At 40.6% G+C, this 27,918-nt stretch overlaps 2 protein-coding genes across 4 annotated transcripts in view; one reads left to right on the top strand and one right to left on the bottom strand.

Annotated features, from left to right (window-relative positions):
- The first annotated feature begins 45 nt into the window (after nt 1-45).
- On the top strand, nt 46-3,673 carry CENPX (centromere protein X). 3 transcript variants are annotated; one of them, XR_004254015.1, is made up of 6 exons: nt 46-103; nt 196-247; nt 320-373; nt 615-703; nt 860-1,067; nt 3,415-3,673. XR_004254015.1 is itself a non-coding variant. In XM_032199426.1 (5 exons), exons 1-5 carry the CDS (start codon nt 74-76, stop codon nt 872-874), a joined length of 240 nt encoding a protein of 79 aa, XP_032055317.1. In that variant the 5' UTR covers nt 46-73; the 3' UTR covers nt 875-1,575. The 3 variants fall into 3 exon arrangements, 1 of the variants encoding a protein (XP_032055317.1); XR_004254014.1 differs by lacking the exon at nt 3,415-3,673 and adding an exon at nt 1,196-1,575; XM_032199426.1 differs by lacking the exon at nt 3,415-3,673 and having other exon boundaries at nt 860-1,575.
- A 536-nt stretch (nt 3,674-4,209) lies between these two features.
- ASPSCR1 (ASPSCR1 tether for SLC2A4, UBX domain containing) overlaps nt 4,210-27,918 on the bottom strand; it is a 47,487-nt gene continuing 23,778 nt past the window's right edge. Inside the window, 8 exon segments of the mRNA XM_032199427.1 lie at nt 4,210-5,355; nt 6,856-7,093; nt 7,421-7,490; nt 8,247-8,298; nt 24,438-24,490; nt 24,833-24,895; nt 25,918-25,984; nt 26,859-26,940. Of these exon segments, the coding sequence (XP_032055318.1) occupies nt 5,296-5,355; nt 6,856-7,093; nt 7,421-7,490; nt 8,247-8,298; nt 24,438-24,490; nt 24,833-24,895; nt 25,918-25,984; nt 26,859-26,940 (685 nt within the window). The 3' untranslated portion in view covers nt 4,210-5,295.

Raw genomic sequence — 27,918 nt, 5'->3', positions numbered from 1 at the left:
ACGGAGCCGCGCCCCCCCTCCCCCCCCGCCCCGGCCGCACTTCCGCGGGGCGGGGCCGGCCGCGCGCGCCGCCATGGAGGAGCGGGACGGCGGCTTCAGGAAGGTCCGGCGGCACCGGGCGGGGGCGGCACCGGGCGGGGGCGGCACCGGGCGGGGGCGGCACCGGGCGGCTCAGCGGCTGTTCTCTCCGCGCAGGACACCGTGGAGCGGCTGCTCCGCCTGCACTTCCGTGACGACAAGACGCGAGGTACGGGGGGCGCGGGGCGCGGCGCGGCACCTCCCCCCCCGCCCGCCTCCCGCTAGCGCCTTGTCGTTGCAGTTAACGGCGACGCTCTGCGGCTGACGGCGGAGCTGCTCAAGGTCTTCGTGCGAGGTGAGCGCGGCACTTGGTGCGTCCGACCCGCAGCAGGGGCCCGTTACCGGCTCGAGGGGCCCCCGCCCGCGCCCCGTTCGCTCCGGTGCCGTAGCCCCGCGGCCGGGCGCAGCGGCGGGGGAGCCGCGTGCCCGCTGCCGAACGGCCTCCAGGGGGCTGGAGCCTCGCCCTACCGGAGCCCCGGCCTCTGCCCCCTCCTGGCAACCCCCCCAACAGCTCTGTCCTTACGGTTGTACCGCAGAAGCAGCGGCACGAGCAGCGCGGCAGGCTCAAGCGGAGGACGTGGAAAACGTGAATATTGAGCATGTAGAGAAAGTGCTGCCACAGCTGGTACGTAACTGGAGTCCGAATGCACTTCAACAGGGTAGGGATGTGGACTGAGGCTGCTTAATCCTCTTCCTTGTGGCAGGTGTAACGGTGAGCCAACAATGTGCCAAGTGGCTTGTTGATTAAAACGCTAAGGAAGCTGTTGTGCTTTCCTTACAGCTCCTAGATTTCTAGAGACCTCATGAAGCAAATGTGACATGCCAGCTGCCAGCAGAAGATCCTGACCTGACAGCGAACATCTGGCTTAGTGTACTCAGCGTCTAGCTCTAGGAAGAACAGCGTCATCACCTTCTTTCTCTGCCATACGGCTTCCATTTCCTCTCTTCTTTACCAAGCATGACAAAGCCCTAGGCAACTATGCTATCAGGTACTATTTTTAAAAAGAGGCTGCCCTACGCAGTTTTGATAGACTGCAATTGGTTTCCATCTTGCTGCCTAACTCCTTTAACAGTAGCCTGTACTTAAGAGCATGGTAAAGCGGTGTTGCTTTCTCAGCTAATGTGAGAAACAGGTGCTGCTTCACAAGACGAGATGCATGGAAAGACTTAATGGCTGGAAATGTCATCCAAACATCAGGCTCTCATCACCTCAGCAGGCAGCTGTGGCAGAAACTTAAGGTTCAGCTCCAAGTCTGTCTAATGAATAGGTTGTTAACAGGAGCGCTGTTATAGGCTCCTGCCAAAAACAGGTATCTGATCTTTGTTTTATAAATAAACAGCGCCTGTCCCTCACTACTTTCCAGTATTTCTCCAGCACTGTGACATCAAAGCATGTTCAGAACCTTTTAACCATTTGATATTCTCCTCAGAAGCTGCTTGCACTCTGCTATAAATTTGTTCTCACAAAGAAACATCAATAAATCAAAACCAAGTCTCCCTCCCTTGTGCAGGCTCTTTGCTGTAATTAATCATCAAAAGTCAAGTTGCTTCAAAGACTTGCACAGTTTTTACCCTCACCCACCCTCTTCTCTAAATCTTTGTAGGACGAAAGGAAAAAGGACAGAATAACAAACAGCATGTGTGAGAATCCCACATCATGGGACAGCTCGGCCCCTCAGCCAGTGGGGGGGCTGGGGGCGGGAGCTGTGAAATAAGAAACCTTACACATGTAGGGAGGATTCACACAACTGAACTGGCTTTGTTGGGAAATACACAGCTTGCTACATAAAAAGCAGCTGACACTAGCATCTTAAGGGTTGCACATTGCTGCTGGCTATCTGTAGTCTTTATAATTAGAAATAGTGACTTTTTTTCCCTCCAACTGGCAGCTGTATCAGGCAAAGGCTCAGTAGGTCACTGTACTCTTTCATCTAAGAACCATCCAGGTCATCACTCCAGACACAAGTCACTTGGAAACTTAAATAAAACCAAAATTTAATACACATTCTTTTTGGTGACAGTACCAGTTTAAGCAGTGCCCCAACCCTCTCCATTGCAGCCTCTTTGCCAAGAGAACTGTTTGTGCAGCTGTACAACGAAACCAGTGAATTAACTGACCTAGTTCAGCATTCAACCCCACAACCAAGTTGTAAAAAAAAAAAAAAAAAAAAAAAAAAAAAAAAAAAAAAAATCAATAGCAAAAAAAAAAAATGCACATAATACTACCTTTGAATGCCCAACAACCTCAAAAATGAGTTCAGCTACTACAGCAGAAGAAAGATCGAAGCAAATCTGGTATCTGCATGTATTGCTCTTTGGCACAGTAGGAATCCTTGTTAGCAACTACCTTATTGAAGAGCCTGCAGTTTTAAGTATCAGGGCCTTATTCCTCTTAAAGAACTCACTCCTACTTTGCCTTATCCGCATTCCAAATCCTTACTTCCCCCCATTCTGACTCCTAGTGGCATACAGATCTGTCAGTCTACCTCCCTAAAATGTAGGAGTTCAATTCCCCAGCCACCAGCACTCTTGACTGTAGATGACTGCAGATCTGAGTGTTAGTGGTAAAGTGGTACTGTAACAGCAACAGTTAAACCCTCCCCCACCCTTTTTTTTTTTTTTTTTTTGCATAGGGAAGGGGGAATAAGACCTCTGGTCCAGCTGTTGAAAGTACCAGTTTTTCATTCTCCTGAAAAATGAGTAGATTAAATTGTGTTTGGTGCATTACAGTATTACACAAGGGATATGCAACTGACTGAAGTTAGTGTACACAGCAAGATGAACATGGCTGCAAGAGTCAAGAGGGAGAATGCTACCTCCTCACCAGAAACCTCTTTTCACTGGCATAGCCCATCAGATTATAATTGGATAAACCAGTATCTTGACTTTTAGATTATTAGAAAGTTCACTCTGGGGATCTGGTTAAAACCAATATTGATCCTGCAGCTGTTGCTCATCCCTAACCACAGCTAAAAAGAAACTGCCAAGATTTTTTAGTGTCTCTCTGTCAGATTAAGTCAACCTAACTTTCTGTGAACAGCAGTTAGGTCAAGACAGACCAGACACTAGCTCCCTAATCCTCATCCCTGTGCTTAACCCAAGAAACTGCCCCAATAATACTGATACTGCTATCCTGATATTTCCCTCTGTTTGCCTAAAACACTTGCAGGTGACAACTACAGTGCTTGCTCTTTTATCAAAACTGTTGCAATCGAAATAGCTAAGCTAGTCATAACTAGTTGACTTTGCCTGTGCTCTTCAAAAACAAGACTAGCACATTTGAAAGCCCAGCACAACTTCCTACTAATCAGAATTCTTCCATTTATTCTAATCCAGTGAATCAGACAACAGCAGGACAAGTATATACACACCAGCGCACCTATACGGGAGCCAACCTATGGATATTTGCCTCCAATATATCCTGCATGTACTCAGCAAAGTATCTCTAGCTACAATACACTGCTGACTTCTGTGGAAAGAGCAAGCATAACACAGCACCTGAACCAAGATAGGCAGTCCTGTGGAACGCATGCTCAGCCCACACTAAATCCACTAAAGTAGTAAGCTTTAAACATTATTTTAGTTTCTTTTGTTTTGCTGTAGTATGTCTTTTACAGCTATCCTGTCAAGTGCCAGAAGGGCTTGCTTTCCACAGAAAGCACTATAGAGCTGCTGCTCTAAATCCTCTTTCGTTCTCCACTGCCAGAGGCTGCACACCCTCCCTGTTTGTGTTTAGGTGTCATACAAGAAATCAATCAACATTTTTGCATTCTGCTCCCTCCATTTGGAGTCTTTTTCCTCTTCCACCTTTCATGCCTTCCCCTCCCTCTGACTTTCTTCAAAGCATCTGGGAGCATTTGGAAGTAATTAGACCTGAAGGGAAATGTTGGCCAGACTGGGAGACAATTACAAGTGCCAGGAACCCTGGGTGCCCTTTCTAGCCACTTTGAAGTTCATTCAGATGGTACAAAGCTCTGTTTTGCTTTGTTGGGGAAAAAAATGGGAGGAAGGGAATGAGGCATGACAGGCCCATTGAAAAGAGAACAGGTTCCTGTGAACTAACAGAGAAGCAATACAGAAGCAGAGCACTGGGGGAAGGAACACATCATCAAAGAGACCGACAAAACGGCCTCCTCTGGACACTGCGCTTTATTACATCTACGAATCGTGCAGATGCACACATAGTTTAGGGAACAATTGTCTATACAGGGAAAACGGAAAATATTTTATTACCATAACAAGGAACCCCAGTTCGTCCAATATAAATCACCAGTCCATGGAGAAAACTTCAAATAAAATACAGCACCATGGCTACAGTAGCACTATATAGTTCATATCCAATATAAGCACAGTTCTAAACAGTAATACCCATTCCATTACAACATCTGCAGGAGGCAAAGATCAGGACTAGCACTTCCCTCTGTACACTAACTGCATTGCAGAGAACAGCTACTTTGCTGTGGAAGTACTCAGACCAAAGAAGAAATCTGTAGATCAAAGATCACATGAAGAGACTCTTTTACAGGATTTTTTTTTTTTTTTCTGATTATACCCATAATTACTGATGTTAATTACGTATAGTGAAAATAAAGCACAGAGCTTGTGGCAGAAACAAACTCCGCATGCTTTCTACTAATAGATACCTGTGTTCTTCGTTAAAAAGATTCTGGCAAATGAAAACAATACAAGTGCAGCAAACCAAGTGGTTCACAGGAAAAGCCTATTTGATCTGTTGCGGTATAAGTGCTTCCTCTGAAGTGACTTTCCAGCCAACTACGCCCAGAATTACCAGCAGCACTAACCCTAGCCAGCAAAAAGCAGAGAGAAGTCTTGTTCTAGGCAGCACTAAACTATAGATAAAATTGAATTAATTGTACCTTGCTGCTAGAGTTCAGGAAGCCAGCCTCCACTTATCTTTGAAGGTTGAACTAGGGAGATTCAAATTTAAAAACATGGATGGAAGCAAAGTCCTTCAGAAAGATTATCTAGGAATCATCTCCCCCTCGATGCTCTATTCACATAATTTGCATGCAGGAAATCTTAAATTTAACCTCTAATCTTGATTCTGTAGTCACAAAGCCCATAAATAGGCCTTCCACTCCTCCAAAAGATGAAACTGGCAGCTGAAAAAGCGATTTTCTGTTTATAACTAATGTTCATACAGATTAGGCCTCTCCTGGGCCACCAACAATTTCTTACAAATTCTCAAGTAGTTCATCAGGAAAGAGGCACAGCTGAATGCTCATTGCACCCCAAAAAGGCTTCATCTCTTCCCACCTACAACACAAACATAAGACCATTAAAACACTTAACCACACAGTTGGCACTGCATCATTTCTCAATAACATGATCTCATTCTATATGTTCCTGTGTTCAGACAACAGTTGGGTAGCATGGACAAGTAGTTCTTCAGCAAGTGGAAAGGTAAATACAACATAGCTTCCAGGAAAGAGAATTTCATCTTACATGTTACTGACATAAATATCAGAATATGTTATTAAACTTTCATACAAGCTGTTTGTAGATACCCTACATAGGTAGACAAGATGTTTTGTGCTTTATCCTGATCATCTTTACTTGGGAAAGAAAGTTGTACTCAAGTGAAACAGTTCAAGCATACTGGAAACAGTAAAGATATTGTTTTCCACATAATCTGCACCAGTAACCCAGTATCAGTCATAGACTCATAGAATAGTTTGGGATGGAGGGGGCCTTAAATATCATCTAATTCCAACTCCCCTGCCAGAGGCAAGGACACCTTCCACTAGACCAGGTTGCACTAAGCCCCATCCAACCTGGCCTTAAACACTTCCAGGGATGGGGCATCCACAACTTTTCTGGGCAATCTGTTCCAGTGCCTCACCATTCTCATAATGAAGTATTTTTTCCTAATGTCTGATCTAAATCTACCCTCTTTTAGTTTAACCACTGTCCTTTGTCCCATCAAGGACAGATCAGCTGTAGCAGGGAAACACACACAGACCCACTGTTTGCAGCCTTCCAGTAATCACTACACACCGTATGCTACACTGCCAGCCCCACAGAATCAAGTACTAAAATTCTAACAGGAAACTAAAATTTGGCATTATTAGCCAGGGAATTTCAGATAATGCTTCCTAGTTTTATTGCTTTTTAGGGGGGTTGACTTAACTTTTTATTCTTTGCCACTGCATCAGAAAATCAGTATTGCCAATTGTTTAATTTAGGAATGCTTTTTTCAGTCCTTCATATTTTTTATAAATTCTCATATAAAACCACACAAACTATTGGTTCTGAGACTAAAACCAAGGCTGCAGTTCTCTGACAAGGGAAAAAAAAAGACATAATGGAAGTTTGGGTGCAATCTCAACTAGAGAAAACCACTACTGCTCTGAAGTAAAGAGATCAACAAAAAGACCAGCTCAAAAATTAAGAGAAAGGAAAGGACTAAAAGAGACTATGCCAGTAAAGGACAAAGAACTGATGGAGGTTTTAACAGATTACACAGGCCATTTATAGATTGAATATCACGCCCATTAGTATTAGTATTTGAACTATACTGGCATAGTTAAGAACTCAGGACATAGTTAAGGATGCTGCAAGCATAATGAATTAGACCTCAGGCTCAGCGCGGCCTGGAAACAGCATTCCGGTGCTTCTCCACTGAAGGCTGAAGTTTAGGTCACAAATTGATTCGTGACTGACAAGCACTGAACCATGTGTGTATCTTGCAAGCGTTCTGTTGACATCTTTAAGAACAGTGTCAACATCCAAAGCATTTGATATAAAGAAGCCTGCCTTTCTGTGGAGTTCAGCAGGAGAAGAACTCTCCTCCAATTTCATGCTACCTGGCAGCTTCAGCCATTTGGGTATTTTCCCAGGGTCCCTTTTCAACACTTGTGGAGCTTCATACACTCTTGCTGGTTCTGGTTGTTCATCAGTCTTTTTGTCACTTCCTGCTTCTGGTTCAGGTAGGGACAGAACTGTTGATTCTAAAGATGATGAGGCAGAAGGAACTAATGACTTGGACAAACATCTGAGGAGAAAATAAGCAAATTGAATTAAACTTCATTTTTTTCATAATAGCCCCATGTAAAGTCCACCTTTAAGCTTTCAAAGTCAGATTGAAAAGGCTCTTCCTTTTCATAATAAAGACCTTAGAATTACTTTAGTCACTGAAATGCTGCTTTACAAAGAAGGATTCTGTGATTCATAAACTACAGACTCAAGTAGGACTGTATGAAGGAGAAGCTGAAGTCCTAGTATCTATCTTCAGATCATATTTCTTTTTAGAAAGATAGACTCACTTCACGCCTCCCCTCCCTGAAAAATTCATTTGCAACTCTATTCGGTCCCAACATACCTGGACACTAATAAATCAGCTGCAGAAGGGGAAACTGCAGAGCTCAGCAGGTCTGATTTCAGGTAACAATCTGTTTAAAATAAAATCCAATGAAATACAAACACTTGTTTGGTAACAAAGACATCAGTCACCACAAAATCACATAGCTCTACAATCAGCAAATACCGGCTGTATACTATAGTAAATCTCCTTCCACCAGCTGACAAATAGGATGTATTTAAACTATGATGGTTTCTTTCACAAGTCAAGGTGCTCTATTTCATCATTCAAAACTCAAGATAATGACATTTTCTTCCAGTGCTCACCGCATCTCAGAAGCTATTACGTGAAGCTGCAGCATTCTTTAATCTCTGGGACAAACAGAGATTCTATGCATAAACCACAGGTGTCAGAGAACTGAAGGTTCGAATCTATTCTCCCATCTCCAGCTAGTATACTACAACATACAACAGAAGGTCTGTAACAGCATTTCACAGAAGGATTCTTCTATCATTCTTGTCCTCAGAGCAGATAACGCTTATTCCATAGGCTAAGAAAATCTCACAAGAAAGGTACTATACTTACATTTGTGGTCAAGCTAACCAGTAATCAAATACAATTCTTGCAGGACCAGGCTAGGTCTCTAGCTCTGAAGAGCTTCAGCCATTCTAAATGAGAACAGTTACCAGCATTCTCAAGGATTGCCTTTTTTTTGTTTGTTTGTTTGTTTGTTTTTTTTTTTGGGGGGGGGGGGGGGAAGGGGGGATCTGAATGTACAGATATAGTTTTCTCAGTCTTCTACATAGGTGCAATACTATCAGCTAAAGAAGAGAGGAGGCTCACTCACCCCTGCGCTCCTCAGATCCAAAATGAATGACAGCAGCTGGAAAGAGTTTAGCCTGCAGTAAAGGGGAAAAATACATGACTGACTGTAGATATTTTCATGGTCCACTGTGAATGTTAGAAACCGGTTAGACAATTATGGACAATTCAGATTAAGATCAGGTCACTGAAACATCTACAGTTCAGAAGTCTGAACTTGTGTAAAGCACGGGGCACTTAGATATTAAGCAAAATTGTACAATGTAGCTATTCTACTACATACAGATGATTAGACAAGTACAGCAATGTGGTCATTGTGCTAATGACCTGCTATTTGTTTTCAATCCAGTCTAAACTGCTATATTCGAGCATTTTTTTTTTTTTTAATCCATTTAGCTCATTATGTGATCTAGGTAACTGTAGGACTGTGTAGAACTGCCTCTCCTTTACATCTGCATTTATCAACCTTTATTTCACATTCAAATGCTATTATTGATTTTGCATTCATACATTTATTTCCAAACCAGATAAAAACAAAAGCAGAGTGTGCCCAGAACACCAGTGTGATTCCTGTTTTTCAACAACTCCTCAGTGACTATTATGTGAGATGTCAGTCAGGCAAAGCATAATTCATTTAGCTGCACTTTAATTACACTGTTACCCACCTTAAAAAGAAATATACATACAGGTGATGAAACACTGAATCAAACGGAGGTATATTACAGTACGTAAATTTATCGAGTCTGAACTTGTAAGTACTACCACCATAGTAGAATGATATGATATGCCACAGTGCCCCAGCTGACCAGATCACTGAAAAGGTGAGAAACACTGCTCATCTCACTGGGGATGGCCCCAGAAAGGTATGCACCACATTACCTTGTATCTTTCTGCCTACCTCTTCAGTAGTCAACAACAAGCAATTTCTGGTCAAAACGTATACACAAAGAACACATTAAAGAGGGTTCCCATGAGCTCATATTTTAACAGAATAAACTGCTCCTTTGTCAACCCAGAAGTGCAATAAACCAGACTCAGTTGTTCCCTTCCTACTATTTACTATCATTCTGAAGAGATGCACTCTGCAGGAGGAAAAAAACAAACAGTAACATTGTCTATAATGGTAGTTACCAGGTCTGATACCTAGTTCCATCTGTTTCTAAATTTAACATACTGCTTTATACTTTGTTTTCCTCCATTTTAAGACGTATGACCATCACACAAGAATGAGGTTGCAACTGATATCCCTCAAGTTACACAAATGTAAAGAAGCAAATAGTGTCCTGTCTTACAGTTCACTCTTTTTTAAATTTCAAATAGCAACAAATCAAAACAATGAAGCTTCTCAACCATAGAGCTAAACAACTTACACCCTCGCCCATCTTCTCTCATTTCTTTGTACCCATCTATGTCATCGCTAAATAGCTTTATTCAACTACCTCTGCATAAATATATAGTGAACCAAATTCAGTACAGAACATGAATTATGTTCCCTGTTGAACATATTAACACATTAAATGAAATAGTACTAATATAACTCAGATGGTGACCTCTTGAATAAATAATTCCAAAGGTACAAGAAAAGAAATTATTCTCAATTAGCCCTAAGTACAAGACCAGATTCAAACTGTAGTGGAAAATAAGACAATAAGAAATAGTGATCACAATGTAGTAAAATTCAACATCACAGAAAAAAACATATGAAAAAATAAGGCAAATACTGGATTTTAGAGAGTTAATGAAATTAAGTATGCTGATTAGAGAACAAGAAGTCAGAGGCAATGAAGTAAAATTCTTAGCTGTTTAATAAACGTTATTTGGAAAAGTGAGTCTCAGAAATGGTATGCAGCCCTAACTGAGAAAAGGCAGAGAAGCAAGTATTAAAGCAAGCTAATTAAGTCTTGTCATTTACCCATAATTCAAAAAGAGAAGATTTTTCAACTTTGGTAGCTAACACTTCTGAGGCCAATATGACATGAAGCAGCAGAAAAGACTTGGGAAGGAAATTCAGAGAGTTAAAATACAATTTGTGTTAAAACAGCAAAAAGTTAGAATAAGAAGTTCGGTTAAAAGTAGTCCCTATAATAATTGGTTGGTACACTACATACATATTAAGGAATCCCACTAAAAATGAGAATTTAAATGATGATTTTGGACCAGTTTCATCATTAGGGAGACTTGAAAGCAAGTAAATTTGTTCTCGACCTTTTCTTTCACGAAAGACGCAGTAATTTCAGGTCATCGTTTCATTTTAAGTTCCTTATCAGTAAAGACCGAATGGTTGAAGTTGGAAAGGATATCTGAAAATTGTCTCGTCCAATCTCCTCTCCTAAGAGCCGGGTCTGCTACAGCACTTTTCTCAGGACCATGTTCAGTTAGCTTCTGAATATCTCCAGGGAGGGAGACTCCACAACCTACCCAGGCAGCCTGCTCCAGTATTAAACAATTCAAACAGCATTTTTTTTCTTCATTTAAATCGAAGTTCCTGAAAGTTGTGTCCTTTTCCTCTTGTCCTTTCATTAGGCACCACTGAGAAGAGCCTAGCTACATCTTCCTTGCCACTTCCCATGAGGTAATTACACACGTTGACAAATCCACTCCCATCCCAGAACCTTCTCTTTTCCAGGCATAACAACCCCAGCTCTCTCTGCCTCTCCCTGTATGTCAGATGCACCAGTCCCTTTATCATCTTTTGGTTCTTCGCTTGGAAACAGAGAAACTTTAAATCTGTGCCTGCAGTCCCACTGGTTCATTTGAGGAATCATAAAAGCAACTGCACATAAATATGAAATCTGTTCTTACATTACAGAGGTTATAGTATGACACCACACTTGCAAAGAAACTGAAGCAGTACAAAAACTGGAACTAAAAGATAAATAAAAATGCTCTAAATTACCATGCCCAGATGGTACATCCAAGTGTTCTCAAGGAACTGCAGAGTAGGAGATTCAAAATTAAGCTTCTTATTAAAAGCAGGCACTGCTGCAAGCACAGGCTTGTATTTTTAAAAAGGGCTGAAACTGACATGTAGATTAATATGACATGGTGTAACTAGCTGTACACCAGCAAGGATTCTGAAGGAAAAAATATAAATCTTATTACTGGAACTAACATGTCAGTGTAATATTACATAAAGAAGTATTTTTTAAGGTTTCAGAAGACCTTTTATTTTAAGAGACAGATAAAGAAGCCAAATCACAGTGTAGAAGAGTTAAGGACTGTCATAGGTAGCAACTATCAGGGAGACAGAAGACATTGACTGATGGTCTACATTTACCCCAACAAAACAGTAATACTAAACTTCTTCTCTTGAAGAAACCAAACCAAAAAAAAAAAAAAAAAAAACACACCACCATCTACCTGCCTCTCTTCATACCATCAATACATACTTAGAAACCATGCAGGGCACGCTGCCTGCTCTCGAGTCTCAATCCTCTGTTGCCATCATCAGCATGGTCAGGATACTAGAACTGATGGTATCTGGACTTGATCCAGCAGCACAATTGCAAGAACTCAGACAAACCCTGATCTCTGCTGGGGAATCTGGATTCCTACCTAGTACAGAGACTAATAAAACTGTATGAACTGCAGACAAATTGAAACAGCTTCACTTATCTTCACGACTACAAATGTCAAATGAGTATTTGGCATTACAAATGCCAAAATTTTTTGGACTTTAATCCAAAAGGCTCTGGAGACTTTCACATGTAGTATGGCCCACATGTTAGACTGAAGCAGGAGAGATATCCCCTCAGTCTAGTCCAAGCCTCAGCTCCTGCCTAAGAAGCCAGGAATATTCACATCCTTGAACTGACATTTTAGCAGAAATCATTATCTATTAGGTCTTTTAACATGTCATTCCTCATTCAACAGGGCCTAAAGTTGCCTGCTCCAATCAGAAAGACGGCTCTCCATAAACTCTTTAATTAAGAAGTGCCAGAAAGTTTAGAAACCCCCAGAGAAAACTCTTGCGAGAGCTTTGATGTTTCTGCTGCATTTGTCTGAAGGGATCCCTCTATTTAGGAAATGGGTGGCTTAAAAAGGAGTCCCCTCAACGCTCCCTCCCCAGACACACATACACTCAAGCCCTCTTACACACAACATCCTTTTCATGAAGGCTGCAAGTTGGAAAATTAGGTTTTTGTAGCGTGTTAGTGCTGGAATTTTTTAATAACCTCCCCTCTCTCTTCTTCCTCTCCCACCCAATTATCTCGGTAAATAATTAACATTCTGAAGGAGATAAGTAAGCACAGCATCTCAGAGCTCAAAGCCCTTTAGTTCAAAGCCCTGTTCTTTTCTCTTCCTTTCCTGCTGCCACCACCAAAACTTCCTTGTCAATCAAGCTCTGGGCACACACATCAAAGCTTCATGTGGGAATGGCCCCAAGAGGTCAGAGAAAATTCATGGCAGGGCCTGCATGAGGCACAAAGAGAGAGAGAAACAGACCAAGAGCTAGACAGACACACTAACCACACAAGCACACAAACAGAATGTGCCCCAGTATAAACTTCTACGCTGTTTACTCACAAGTTGACAAATAACCGTAGTTCTAAATTTCAGGCTCCACGGCCACCACCATTTCCAACTGCTGGCAAAACATCAGTCCAAATGCTTCAGTTCAAAATCATTTAATTGAAAGACACTTAAGGGCACTAGACAGCAGCTCATAAGTATACAAAATGCAACCTCCTTCCCATGGCTCACTTCCCTCCATCACTACCCCTTCCTAGGGCTCAGCCAACACAGAGTCCCATCTTGCCAAATTTATATCCAGTAAGTTCTTTTTCTTCAATTCAATTCTTTCTTAAGAATAATGGTTCATTCATACCATCCTTTGTCTAGTTTCCTTCCTGCAGAATTCTCAGGTGTCATTCCTATTTCAATACTTATTAAGGGTTCAGCACAGAAAACAGTTAGCTACATCTCATTGATCATCCCAGTAATTCTCCAGCCAGTCACTGATAGGACAAATGCCGCCTGCAAGTTTTTTGGAACACAAAAGTATTTAAACCACCACCAATTTCACATTAAAAATATATGCACACACTCAGAGTGGAATAACTCCACTAGCCAAAGTCTTGTCCACTAGCAACAAGTCTTGGCATAAAGATAAGAATGTTTCAGTATCTCCAGTCCAGGAAAACATACAACCCCAGAGTCGGAGCCTTTAGTATTCCCATGTACTGCTAAGGATGCAAGAATCAAATACTGTGTAGAGCATTATCTGAAACCTATATTCACAAGTCAGCTGCTATTTCTTCATTTGCATTTGTTCTAATGCATGTATCAACGTCCCTAGAAGAATGCTGCAGTTCTTAAACTCACAGTACAGGACTCTCTTAAGATCTGCAAACCAAGAGAAATTTAGGAACTTGTAACAGTTACACTGAGCCTAGCAGATTGACTAAATGAATCTCAGGTTGTTTGAAACAAATATTAAAAAAAAATCTCCATTCAGCTATATGCCAAGAATTACAAGTCAAGAGCTAGCTACTGTACTCAAATATATGGCATTTCTCTTCCTTGATGCTTTCACCCAAAATACAATGTCATTCTTACTGGGGAAAATTAAACAATGGAAATATAACATACAAATCACGCTGTAAAAGACATATTTGCAGGATGCAGCTAGATTATTGATACTGCAACAGCATCCAGAAATCCAGTTAGGAATGGTGTCCCATTGTTCACTTTATATCGTAGAATCATTTAGGTTGGAAAAGACCTCTAAGATCATCTAGTCCAACCTTTCACCTGGTACTACAGTTCACCACTATACCATGCTGCTAAGTTCTAAATCTACATGTTTCTTGAAGACCTTCAGGAATGGTGACTCAACCACTTCCCTGGGCAGACTATTCCAATGCCACACATCTATCTATTTATGTTTATATAAATATACAAATGGAAAGAAAAGTAACGTGCAAAGTAAATTAAAAATGTGAGAAAGTACAATTGCTATTTTTTGTACTGATGAAAAACTGAGATTTAAAGAGACTAAGTAACTTATTAAAAGTCATACAGAATGGCAGTAGTAGAAGTGAGAAATATATGTATATATATATACACACACATATATACATACACATATTTCCCATCCAGGGTCTTAGCCACAGTCACTGATGAGGCAAGAAGCAGAGGAACCTGCGTTCTGCTTACCAGCCTCCCCATTTAAAGAGTATCATCACAAACTATTCCTCAGGTTTTAAAAAGATCTCAATAACACAGCTTCATCAATACGCTTAATTACAGTTGCAGAATTTTAAATTAATTAAATGAACACTTTCAATTTTTTAAAAGCTGAAGATCAGTCTGTTACTCACAAAGCCACATTTAGTCAAACTGTAGCTACAGTAACTCAAAGTTTTATTTCAGGCACTCAGCCTGAAGTTACTCAGATACCACAGTGGTGAGTGTGGTTTATGGCAGCAGAGCATCCTGGTTGTAGAGTGGTATGTTAGGTCTACTGGATCTTGCATTCCATGACAAAAATATCTACACTAGAACAGCAATCCCCTGTTTATCACAGAGGAGAAACATTTCTGCTTTCTTTTATTGCATGTTTTAGTAACTTGTTCTCTGAAGCATGGAAAAGGTTTCAGGCAGTACCATCTCAAATAATGTCTCAATACTTCCTCCTTCAGTGGTCATTTCCAGACACACAAATTCAAAAAAAATCCTAGAATTGAGTACTGCAAAACATGTACATTGTTACCATGCAGTTATTCTGTTCACAGACAGAATGATGCTTTCAAATCAGGCAGAGACTGCTAAGGGGAACTTGCAGCTGCCAGAATGAAGCATTCTTTCCGTTACATGATCTGAAAAGATTAGAGTGCCACAGGTCTGCTGTTAGTTTGATCTTAAAAGATGAATAAGAAAATAAGCACTTCAAAGGAACACGCACATGGAAGGAGAAACCCAAGCTACCAACATGAAATACTGCACAGTACACACACCCCAAACACATAAACTAGCACTTGGAAAATTCAGCCGGAAAGCCGGTGGATCAAAAGCTTCTCCAGCAAGACTGCAAAGCATCGCTGAAATAGAAATAAACACCACAGTCACGGTGAAAGGGGCAAACTGACTAAGTGGTTCTTGTTTATAACCTGAGAACAAAGCTTCTCAATGTGGACTGCAACTGCGAAAGAAGATGGATATTCTGCAGCCAATACAGGGGAAATCTGAACCAGCTTGAACAGAGGATCTTTAAAATTCATAAGGCAAAGATAAGACTTGAAAGCACTATTTTGAGAAGGCTACTTAGAAAGAAATCCAGGTATAAAGAGCATTCATTGAGCCCTTGAGCTGAGATCAGAAAGACGTGGCCTCCAAAATTAATAGTAGAAGAAAGAACGTTTTTGGCAGAATTTCTACTCTAAAATAAGTCACACAAGGAAGGCCTCATCCTTACTGCAATGTCTAGCCTTAATCAAAGCCAGCATAAGAAACAAGTATGTACAGACATTACGAGTGTGGTAATGAACAAGAACTAGCAAGACCTCCTAGTTGGAGGTAGTATTAATACCAAAATTTAGTTAGATGAGAAAATCCAGAATGAATAAGTAAAGGGCTAAAACCTCACACAGGAAGGCAAATGCCATCCTTTGGTCTGGATGAATTTCACTACTAATTGCAATTTTCTTTGTTAGTGAGTAGGGTAAATGCAAGACCTGCCACTGGAAATACCTCTGACAGACTGATGAAGTTTTTGTTTTGTTTTGTTTTGTTTGTTGTTTTTTGTTTTTGTTTTTGTTGTTGTTGTTGTTTTTTGTTTTTTATGAAACTGCATTCGGACTATTGCCAAAAGCGCAGAAGGCTTCACACTGCCCAAGTCATAATCTGCTTCACTAAACAAAATGCCAGACATTGCCCAAAACGGCATTAACAAATAGGATATGGAAACAGAACCAAAGGCAAAAAAGAGGAACAAACAGCTCCTCTGGATTCCTGCCCACGGTACATGCCAGAGGAAACACTTGGTGCACTCTAAGATCTGATTAGAAAAATCTAAATATTTATGTGGAAGTGCGTGGATTCCTTTAGCTTCTCTAAAGACAGAAGATGGCTTCTTGCCCTCTTTACTGTTTTGACTTTTCCAGTGGCTGGTATTCTTATATTCTGCTAACTCTTTCCTAGTATTAACTCTGCAATCAATTACTCTTTCTACTAAAGCCCCCAGATGAACACTACTCAAGTGCCTGTTTCTGGGAGGAGAAAGAAAGAGAAGAGCAACTCTGAAAATTCAGCTTGGCTAGCCTAGGAAAGCACAAACATGCAACCAGAGCTATAAGTAACTCGAGGCCAAGTGCTACAACAGGGAAGCCTGTAGTTGATCTGTTCTGGAGAGCAGAACTTATAAAACACTTCAAGGGGCATAAGGATAAGGAAGCCGGTGAAAACAGCAGTAACAACAACAAAAATCAAAGTAATGCCTTGAAGTCTTCTCCATGGATTCCAAAAACACACTGCTGCCAATCTGCACGCTCACTAAACTGTAAATACACATTTCAGGAGAACTCACTTCAGACAGTTCTGTCAGCCCAAGTATCTTAGCAAACAAGCTGACAATATTTGTCTTTTTTCCTGGTTCTGCTTACCGCATAATGGCTTTCCTTTCATTGTGAGCAATCAGATGAAGGAACACAGTTCTAATCTTATCAGCTGAACACAGTGAGAGGGCTGAGAAAGCAGAAATATTGATAATACGGTACTTCAACAAGTTGCAGTCATTTATAAATATCTGAACACTCAAATATGCTCACATTACTACCTCAGACACCATGTACGCTTTCTTGTAGACAGCATCACAGCAGCCTGAAAACTGGAGGATAACCTACTACTAGCATAAGGCCTCAGGTACAATTCTGAATCATGCCTGACATTGGACAAGCAATCCCAAACAACTAATTCCCAGTCATATCACAGAAGAACCTGCAACGGTCTGTTCCTAAAACATCCAGGCTGGCAGCAGTCAATGTCCAGAACACTGTGTTGGGTCTTAAGCAGTCTCTGCCTCTGATAGTCTCAACAATCACCGTAAGTTTCTAGAAAATCCTTTTAAAGTTCACCGAGAGAATTTCCATATCCTTGGATGATGACATTTGAGTTCCCTGTGCACCAAAGCATCTCTCAAAGAGGAGAAAACAGAAGGCAGTTAAGCAGCCCACAGCTAAACTCAAGGGAAGAAATAAAGGAATTCTTATGTGTCCCAGCCCTACCTAAGAGGTAATAGTTCACTGGTGGTTAGACATGATAGCATCACGTGTTTTCAGAAGACAGGAGGCAACCTAGAAAACCAAGAACGGACTGTGAAGAGCCATAAGCCAATCTATTCCTCTACGCCTTGGTTTTCTAATTTTCTGTTTCTAAACAGTTTAAGCACCATGTTTGGGGAACAACAATCTAAAAAGTTTCTGAGAGCTAAAGGAGAACAAAGCACTTTAAGAGATGAAAAATCATTTATGAGAGAGTAATTAGACAAAATCTCATTTTAGAACGTAAAGACAAGGTTAAAAGTTTTAAAGTTAAATGCTTTTAAAAAAGTACAGAATTGCTAGATACAGCATGGCAGTACACAGGTTTTGGAAGATCAGTTCTGAATAGAAACAGATTTCTAGTCATCTAAGAAATATCTTATTAAAATGAAGCGTCAGGTTGTGTGTACATGTTTGCAAAAGAACTGCATAAGCTGCAAAACATTCCAGGAGGCTACTGCTAACACCACTGTCAGAGCACCTGGAGTAAAAGCCATGAATTTTAGAGGTTACATGACACAAACTGACAAACATAAAGAGCTCTAATACCAATAAAGACAACCTCCCTTCTCAACCTTTCACACAGCCATAAAAAGGAGATACCATAACAGCTTGCGAAATTAGCTACCTGTGCTCCCTTTCCCTAAGATGTGTGGAAGAACCCCACATCATTAATGTACACATTCTAGTGTATTAACACAGTGTTATTCCAGAACAAGCTCTCATAGTACAGAGATAAGCACCGCATGGTCACCTTAGCATAAAAGCTCCTCTTCTCCAAGCCCAATCCCACCTAGTGCAGGACCAGGCACTGTAGTCTGCCCTCAACCTTACAACAATTGTGAAATTGATACTGACTCACACAAACTTCTTCCCAGACTGAGAATTTCACAGTTTGAAAGACACCAGAGACACGTTAGCAGTGAGCAGGTCCTGTCCCCAGTGCTGCCCCACCTGGCCCAACACCAGAAGTAATTCTCCTCTTGCTCCTGGCCTGTGACAGTGTCATTTTTACTAAGAGCACTGACGCTCAGCCAAAGCAGCCCAATTAGTAACAGCTGCCTATAAAAAGGGCATCCAACAATGACACAGTTGCCAGGGACATGAAAGCCAGAACTTCTGCACCCATTTCTTTGGGGAGAAGAAAGCCTCCTTCAGATACCCTGCTGAGCACTTGGACCTCCAGCAGAAGACATTACAGCATAATGCCTTCCCTTTCTCAAGACAAAAATAAGATGTAAGAAGATTTGCACTAGTAACAGATAGCAAAGCTTCACCCAGGATAAGACAACCTGAACTGGGACAAGGCACCATCCAAATTAACTGGAGCACTTCGGCCTCTGACAAGCAGGACAGGTAATCAGAACGGTATGACAAGTTCTCTGCGGAAACTTTTTTTTCCTGGTTTGATGCTTTATCCAAATAAAATGTCTGTAAACACACAAAATCCTTCCTGCCATAACCAGATCAGGACCAGAAAGGGACTCTTTAGAGCCCCGTGTGAGGGACACAGGCAACATAGCCACCAGCATTAAACACACTCTTTTCAATCTACAAATTCATTTTATAAAATGGACATTTTACACTCAGGAGCATTAAACAACTTCAAGAATTTAATGCACAAGCTATCATGCCCTCCACAACTCACATTCCTGGCACTGCAGAAGCTGTTGCCTCAAAAAATTAAAACTCCAAACTGACAGTGGAGCCAAACTCCATCTAAGCACACATTTCATTCTGCTCCCTCTTTTCACCCCATTTTATCCTTCCAAGTCACGTCAGCCCTTGCAGTCTTCTCCCTTCTCACACCTCACCCTGAGCATACATGAATTTCTTTGCTCTTCAAACAAGTCAGTTCCCTTGCTGTTTCTTGCCAATCCAGTGACACGTGGCTTTCCTTATTGCTAAACGTCTACTCTACTCACCTCATTAGACTAGTGTTGCTAGACTCAAGCATTTGGGTCAAATCACGCACTCATTTCTAATTCCCTAGGGTTCTTGTAATCAAGACTAAAGCAAATAAACTTCATTACAAAAAGCACTCAGGCCTGCTCCTTTCATCATCAACTCAATTTACCTGTAAAGAACCACATTGACTTTCCTAATTCAGGGATAAACTGTTGAAAACAATAGCATTTTGAAATGTTAACCTGAGTGCTCATGTTGAAAAAAAAAATCTAGAAAGTTATATACCTATAGACATACAAATTTCCAACTATCTGAGTTTCCTGCGCCAGATGGGCTACAGGGACAACCTACATTATAAACTGTGCAGAGTTTATATATTCAGCTGCAGAAGGAGAAAAATTACAAAACTTGAAAGTGTGTTCTTTAAACTGACCATAACCTTTAGCGAGGTCTCTGGCAGAAAAGAGTTTACTCAGGTCCACTGACATTACTGCATCAGCAAGCTCTTAGAGCATGTGACGTATCTGAGCCAAACCACCAGTAACCACTGAAAAGGTTACTTTCTTCAGACCTTCAACTATCACCCTTGGCAAGATATTAACAAACACTTGGATTTGTACATGTTATGGGATTCTAATCCATTTGAGCCAAAAGACCTGAACCTGAAAATAGCTGTTATTTAAACTGTTTATACTTATAAAAAAAATCATCAAGACTGAAATAGATGGCAGCCCAGGTGCCAGAAGTGAGAATAGTGGGGCAGGAGTCTCTTCAGCTGACTTAGTTGTAACCAGCAAATGTGTGTCTACTGCTTAAATTACTTAAGTAAAAGTTCCCTTAAAAGCACAAACATCCACATTATGGTTTTGAGCAGAAGTTTGTATGCAAACAAAAGCTTCTACAGAACCCCTAGCTGTAAGAAGTTAGCAGTGCCCATACTGTTTCACATACGCATTTTCTATTGCCTGTATGTGTCACATCATCATTTGCATGAAGTAGAAGAAAACAGCACTGAAGAAGAACTGAGACGTTATAGCAACCTTCCAGTACCTCTAAAGGGGACCTACAGGAAAGCTGGACAGGGACATTTTATCAGGGAATGTAGTGACAGAACATGGGGTGATGGCTTTAAACCAAAAAAAAGCAGAGGTTTAAGTTTAGATGTTAGGAAGAAATTCTTCACTATGAGAGTGGTGGGGCACTGGAACAGGTTGCCCAGAGAAGCTGTGGATGCGCCATCCCTGGAGGCTTTTGAGGCCAGGCTGGGCAAGGCTTTGGCCAACCTGATCTAGTGAGAGATGTGCCCTGCTCACGGCTGGGGGGTTGGAACCAGGTCGTCTTTAAGGTCTTTGGGTTTCCAACCTGAACCATTCTATGTTTCTGTGACAGTTTATATATTTGAATTCAAATATTCCATTTTGATTTTGGAACACAAGTTGTTTTGGTTTTGACTACTATTCAGTAATGAGCTGCTGATTTTGTCACCTTACGACTTTGTTCCAGAGCAGTAACAATCAACTCATCTCAGCTCACTGAGATGCATATGAAGTCCAAGATATTTTTCCCCATACATGCATTCCTACATTTGTATATACTGAGACAACTGATTAAGAAAATTATCAAAGTCATGCAACTTAGATAATGTGATGATGATCTTATCATAAGGTCATGGTCTAGTCCCTAAAATCTCATGCTTAAGATACTTTTATGTGCATTCTACGTTTTCAAACAAGTGATCCTGTGTATTCAGATTATGCTTTAAAACATCTTCTTTTCTTTAATTATGCCCAAATTCTCAACACAATCACATTCTAATTATACTTTAGAGTGCACTGTAATTATATGTTGCATGAAAAAAAACAATTCTCAACTTTGAATTTCCCACCCTTTATTTTAATTGGATGGTCTGCTTTTACGTTGACACAGAAGAAGTTGGAAATGAGAAAGATGATTCCTTAAAACAGTCAATTAGTAGGAGAACTTTCTGCTTTAGAATGTTGTATCTTGAACAATCAGTTTTGTACTGATGCCAAGGTTTTGCACCTTTGCATGCAATATTGCAAGTACTTAAACCTAAAGAAAGCCATCATAAATTGAAGGTGCTTGACATTAAAAATGATCAGGATCTTTATCAAGCTGTCAATTCTAAACAGATCTAAAAGAGACTAGGCTCTAAAGCAAAAAGTCTTTACAGTGCAGTAATACAGTACATTTTTATATATTTCAAGAAGCTGTCTTAAGGAATGAATTCCACAACTACCATCACAACTGGGAAACTGGGAAGTTGCCACACATGTAACAAGCACAAGTAACGGTACCAGGTGCCAAATGAAGACTTTAACATAGCCAATTAAAATTCCTGCCACAACATTTCTGACTCAAAGACAGGGAAAAGTAATTATTTCTTTGGTGTTTCACTGAACAAGTTATGTTTTGGAAGAGGTCCAGAGAAACAACAGATGTATACTGAAAAAGAAAATAAAAGAACACTCTTGGGGGAGGGGGATTTGCGGAATAAAGGGAAACAGAGGATTTTGAAGTTTATTTAGAATATGAACCAAAGGTAACAAAAGAGACCAGAGACATCAGAGGATAGATGGGATAGAAAGCAGATATGGGCCAGCAAAGAAGGTGATGCATTCAATGTGAAATGCAGAAAAGCTTCTCCTATGGGGAACGAGCACAGCATACAAAGGACTTAGAAGCTAACTAAAGAAAAGGAAGAGAATGGTCACAGGTGATTTTAAGGTGATACAGATAGGCACATGAGCAGACAGGATACTTTCCAACAGTGACTGAAAACAACAGAAGAAAGCAGCTTCCAGAAGTGAAGTACCTAGATCTCAAAGAAGCAACAAAATATCCAAGAGAAAATGAACTGTGAACCAAAAATGGGGAAAAGGTAAATTATAGAGGTAGAATGTGAGTGTGAGTCTTCAGCATCTAGGAGGTACAAAAGAAAAGGCAAACTAAATTCATTGGATTCTAGATGGAAATGTGGCATATGGAAAAAAAAAAAATCACTTCTTGCGGAGAAACTCAAATGAAGCATTGTATTTTGAAGGAACACATGGTAAGTCAGATGCTAAGACAAGAAACCTTGGGAGGCATCTCAGCCAAATCTTAGGAAAGGACAAAAACACCCATTTTATGCAGGAGACATCTGCTGGTGAGAGCTACAGAGAGACTTCAGAACGTTGAAAAAATCTTTCCAATAAGCATCTTAAAAATGTTTTTAAAGGAACTCTAGGTGAGGGATGTGTTCACACATGACAGCTTAGGACACAGAGGGGAGCAGGAGGGCAGAGAGTAGTGTGCATGTGCCATTTCAGACCGGTTTGTACTAGTCACAGCTCTGAGGCTGCTTCCCTTGCCTCAGAACAGCTAGCAAGTGCAGAACTTTTTTTTTTTTTTTTTTTTTTTTATTACCATCTGCTCTTCCTCTGAATGTTTTCCAAATGTATTATTAGCAATGCAACCATAACCAGTTTCCTTTTCCTGGGGTTTCTCAGAAATCTGAAGACAAAATTTGTCTTTTGCATTTCCCATCATGGTTACCATGTGGGACTTGAGACAGTGTTTTGGGTGGCAGATGTGGATGAGATGGCACAAGTCAGAGGAAGCTGGAAGGAACTGCCTTCATGCCTGAGTGGCAAAACCTCCTGTTTCAAAGACACAACGTGTTTTCCACTGGTATTTTTGTTATTAAGTAAAATATACAAAAGGGCTTTGAAAAGAAAAATGATTTTTCTCCCCACCCACCATGGTATTATGCCTTACTAACACATATGCTGTCCCATTCCTGTCTGGCAGGAGAAGCACTGCCATGCACGCAGCACATTCAAACAGATGCCATGCTCGTGTAGAGAGTAGGAAGGCTGATAAAAACAGAGCAGCCTCTCCACAGCCTGAGGACTAAGAGCTACTGCACACAGAGTTCCTGAACCACAGAACCAAACAGGGCTGTGATCCCCAAGATGCTCAGGACTCTCTAAGAAATTACACCTCTTACAGGTATTGTGATAATACAAAGAACTCTGACATAACAAAACCACTCCTGAACTGTCAGATTTCAGCCACAAATTCTTAACAGGGTATTAGGAAGAGTGGAGACTTCCCACTGAACATAGTGATCCACACTTGGCCTCCCTGAACGTTCAATAGCCTATGATCAGCTACATTTGTATTGCACCCACACAGCCTGGTCAGGAAGTTGTAGAATTTGGAAAGCTTCATTACAAACAACTTCAGAGACATACTAAACCCTACCTAATTCACCATGCTGCCTAAAAGGTCTCTTTTTCTATCCCTCTCCTGCCTCCCTGCTGTTCTGCTCCCTTAGGGGCATCAAGCTAAAACTCCCACTGCAGTCTGCTTGACCATCTACTCTGCAAGTGAGCTTCAGTCCATTGCTACAAATGTCTACAAATCTCTGAATGACAGCACATTTTAAACATGGTGAGTCTGGGGTAAAGCAGCTGGCAAAAAATTAATCCTGTCTCTTTTTAGCATGTGTGATTTACACAGACCCAAGTCTCTAGCCAAAGACTTCAAGACCACCTTATACAACATTTGCAAAAGCATCCAGGACTATGGATTTGAGAAACTGGAGTCTCATCTAGTAACTTCCAAAAAAGTCAGACTTTTGTCTAATGTAGCCTCTACCTCCTGCTGTACCTATCCAAATCCAGTGTTACATCTCCTACTATATTAGGCCAACTAAGGATACAACAAACTGTCATTAACTCAGCTCTTGCAATAATGTTTTAAGGTTAAATACGGTTTGGACTTCATAAGAGCACTGAGCATATGTATACAAAAACACAAATCCCCCCACCCCCGTAACAACAAAAGTGCATCTTCCTGCACAAGGTGGACCTCTTCTGGTGAGGAGCTTGTGCTCTGAAATACCTTGTTCCATTACTCTTGGCTAAGCAGAAGTCTACATGAATCATAACATTACACGTCTTCTTTTTAAGTAACTAAAGCACATGACAGCAAGGGAAAGCAGCAAGTCAAAGAATCAGAGAGCAGACGTGAGTCCTTACCTCAAAGAGTGTCAAACTTTCATTATTCAAGATGACTCTGGGAGGTGCAATAACTGAAGTTAAAAAAAACAAGTTATAAAACAGGACCATCCAGCAACCAAAACAATAAGCACAGCAGGTATGGGAAGGATTACTGCTTTTTTCTTTTTCTCCATTTGATTTTTTTTGGGAGAAAAAAGTGACACTTTCATACTGCCAACACAGGCTTCTTATTGGGCAGATGTATAATGTGGCTAAGTGAGCAGATTATACCTCCTTTGCATTCTGAGGCCACATTTAGGGAGAAAAAAATCCCTTCCCAGGTCATCTCTCATGGCATCACAAGATCCCATACACATCACAGCTACAAATAGACTTTGTGAAGTAAGGTCAAGTATTACCAACAGCACACTTACACAAATAAAATGGTAAATCTGCATCCGCAAGATGGCTTCTTACGAAGTCTCTCAAAATGCCAACTGTAAGAAAAGGAGGAGAGAAAGGTTTGCTGAATACATTTGTTTCTTCAGATGCTGGGCAGAATGGTTAATCTGTTTCTACAGAACTGCCCTCTACAGCATCTGCAGATCACCTTTTGCTCCACTCAACTGTACCATATTTGGTACACTACACCCATTACCATTACAAATTTCTTAGAAAAAAATTGGACATGTTCATCCCCTGGCAAAAATCTAAAGATGGCAGTGAAGTTCTTCCTAGGAAATCCAATAGCAGCTGCAAGATTTTCAGAGTAGTCAGGTAAGACACTAGTAGCTAATTATTAGGTTTTCTTCCATAGAAAAGCATCAAAATATAGCATCACTGCCATCTCAGAATACGAGGATCTAAATCAATAACAGTAAGGGTTACACTGTATGCAGTCTAACTTACTACCTTTTCTGAAATGATAGAGGCAGAAAGGTCCAGCCCATTATCCTTATTACAGTAGGTAAATCTTGTTTCCTCCGTTTTTTCCCATGTGGGAAGGGAGGTTTGTGGTTTGTTTTTTTGTGTGCATGTTTTGTTGTTTGTTGTTGTTGTTGCTGGTTTCCTCCTCCCCCCCAAAAAAAAAAAAAAAAAAAAAAAAGCTTTGACATAGAGGAAGCATGCAAACTTTTCTCTTGCTCCACCAAGACTTCATTTACAGATTCTCTCTGAAAAAAAAATAACTCTGTAACATACCATTTCAACCCAAATAATGGGAAATCATGTGGAACACTTTCCTGAGCACAAATATTTTGCCATCAAACAGCATGACAGTCTCCATCAAGTAATCCTGGAAATAAACTCCCCTTAAGTAAGGTAATTACCTCAGACTCCCTTCTCATCCAGTTCAGGGATAAGGACAGTATAACTAGCTACAGCTGCTTTTTCAGAGCACGATTCCTCCCCTGGACAGCAGAAAGATCATTCCAGAACCACCCCTCTTTTGTCATGCAACTATCCAACAAGGAGAGATGTTAGCTGCAGGCACACAGACTGAAGCAGAGATACCTCTTACCAGTTTCACTAGGTCGGAAGAACCCTTGTAGAACATGACGGTCTGGGAAATGGACTCTCAAAACTACCTAGAGTCAGAGGCAAAGTACATTAAGTTAGTTCCATATAGCTATTTGGTAAGACGTGACCTTAGCTTCAAATTTGTGAGCAAGTTTCTTTTTAAATAAGGAGATTTTAACTATTTACTCTACGTGGGCAAAATAACATACAGGCTAGCAATTGCTGTGCAGCTCCTCCTTGGTCTGTCTTTCAAAGACTAAGAGAGTTGATCTATAGAAACACTATGATGTACAATGCAGCAGTACTTATTCAGAGAGAAGGAGCTCCTTGTGCTAAGTGATGCTCAAATGAAGTATGAAGTCACTCTATATCCTTAACACAGACAGGTACAGAAAAAAGCATCCATAGTAGCAGGAATCCTCTCAGTCAGACAGACCCCAGGCAGTACTTCTGAAGGAAATTGTACCATTCTATTTCCAGTGTTGGTTAGACAGCACCTAACTCGAGAACTTAATCTCTTATTACTTTGCAAGAAGACAGACGACAAAAACTGCATTAGGATCATAGAGCGAGATATCTCCAGTCCATAACATCATTTACCCTGTAATGAGACATTACTGAATCTTAAGAGTTTACAGAGGACAGGTAGATAGGAAAGCTCAGTCAGACATACTGATGTGTGCACGTATAAGGGTTTTGAACAATCACCTGGAATAAAATAAAAAGACCTGTACTGCCTGCCACTTAACAACACCATTACAGGCCAGCTGATTTTACGTGGTACCACTGTTATGCAAGTCCCACAAACAATTAATGGAGACAGAAATTTGAAAAGTCCTCCTGTAAGTAACTGAAGATCCTGTTGTTCTCAACTGGTTTCCAAAGCTACTTAATTCCCAAGTTTGGACTAGCCAAAAGGACTGGAAAAAGAACAAAGGCTACCTTAGGGTAACGTTCTATCTTTTCTTTCATCTGAGCCTCCCTCAAAGAACTGGTCAGCAGTGGAGCTTCTTCCAGGCGTTTCCTAGATACATGGGAAGATGACAAGCTATGACTTCTATAATTTTAAGATATATTTTGGTATTACTAAGAAAGTGTTAAGTCGAAGCAGGGCTGATGAAAACTGATCAATTGTTCCACGTATCCCTCACAGCAGTTTCCCCACCTCTCACAGCTCCCTGCCCCACTCTCATATATGGAACTCTTGAGCATTGGTGATAGCATTGTATAAAATTACTTTTCTTGTACAAGTTTAAAAATAAGTTCACTAGAGCAGGTGCCAGAAAAACTACTAAGAACAGCAGCAGAACATTTGCTGAGATTATGTGAGAAGAGATGGATTTATTAAACCAATGAAATAGAGGCTAACGTGGGACAAGATTACTTCAGGGAGGGAGAAGAGCTACTGAAAAAACAATATTGGCACAAGAATTAACAGGTTAATTAATCAGCAACAGAGAAACAAAACAAAAATAGTAAGTTTCATCTCATTCAAGAAATGGCATTGCAGACTGGTCTTTTAAAGGGAGTAGTAGGTGCAAAAAAGATCTGCCAGTATTCACAATAAAACAGTACATTCAGGAAAAATATGTATTTTTAGCTCTAAGTAAAAAAGTAAGCTTAGATCCAACAGATCCCTTTCAATCTCATGTTCAGCTGTAGATCTTTTTCCTTGTTTGTACTTAATTCCAGATAACTCATTTACTAGACTAAATTTTGGTGAAATATTTGATCATCTAATTAAAATTTAGCACAACTATTTGAAAACCCTCTATTATACCTCAACAGTTTGAACCTCTATATACATATTTTTGCAGGTTTTTAGGTGTGGGCTTTTTTTTGTTGTTTTTGGTTTTGTTTGTTTGGTTTTTTGAGAGTCATCAAGGTATCTCAGGAACAGCTGCTGAACAAAACAGCTACAGGCTTACTTCACCAATTGTACCCAGAACTGTCTGCCGGTACACCGCAAAGATGCTCTGAAAGTGTTACTCAGAATTTGAAA

The sequence above is a fragment of the Aythya fuligula genome, chromosome 18 (genome assembly GCF_009819795.1).
Source record: "Aythya fuligula isolate bAytFul2 chromosome 18, bAytFul2.pri, whole genome shotgun sequence".
Classification (NCBI taxonomy): Eukaryota; Metazoa; Chordata; class Aves; order Anseriformes; family Anatidae; genus Aythya; species Aythya fuligula.
The sequence above is the reverse complement of the archived record's forward strand: the minus strand, read 5'-3'. Positions and strand labels throughout refer to the sequence as shown.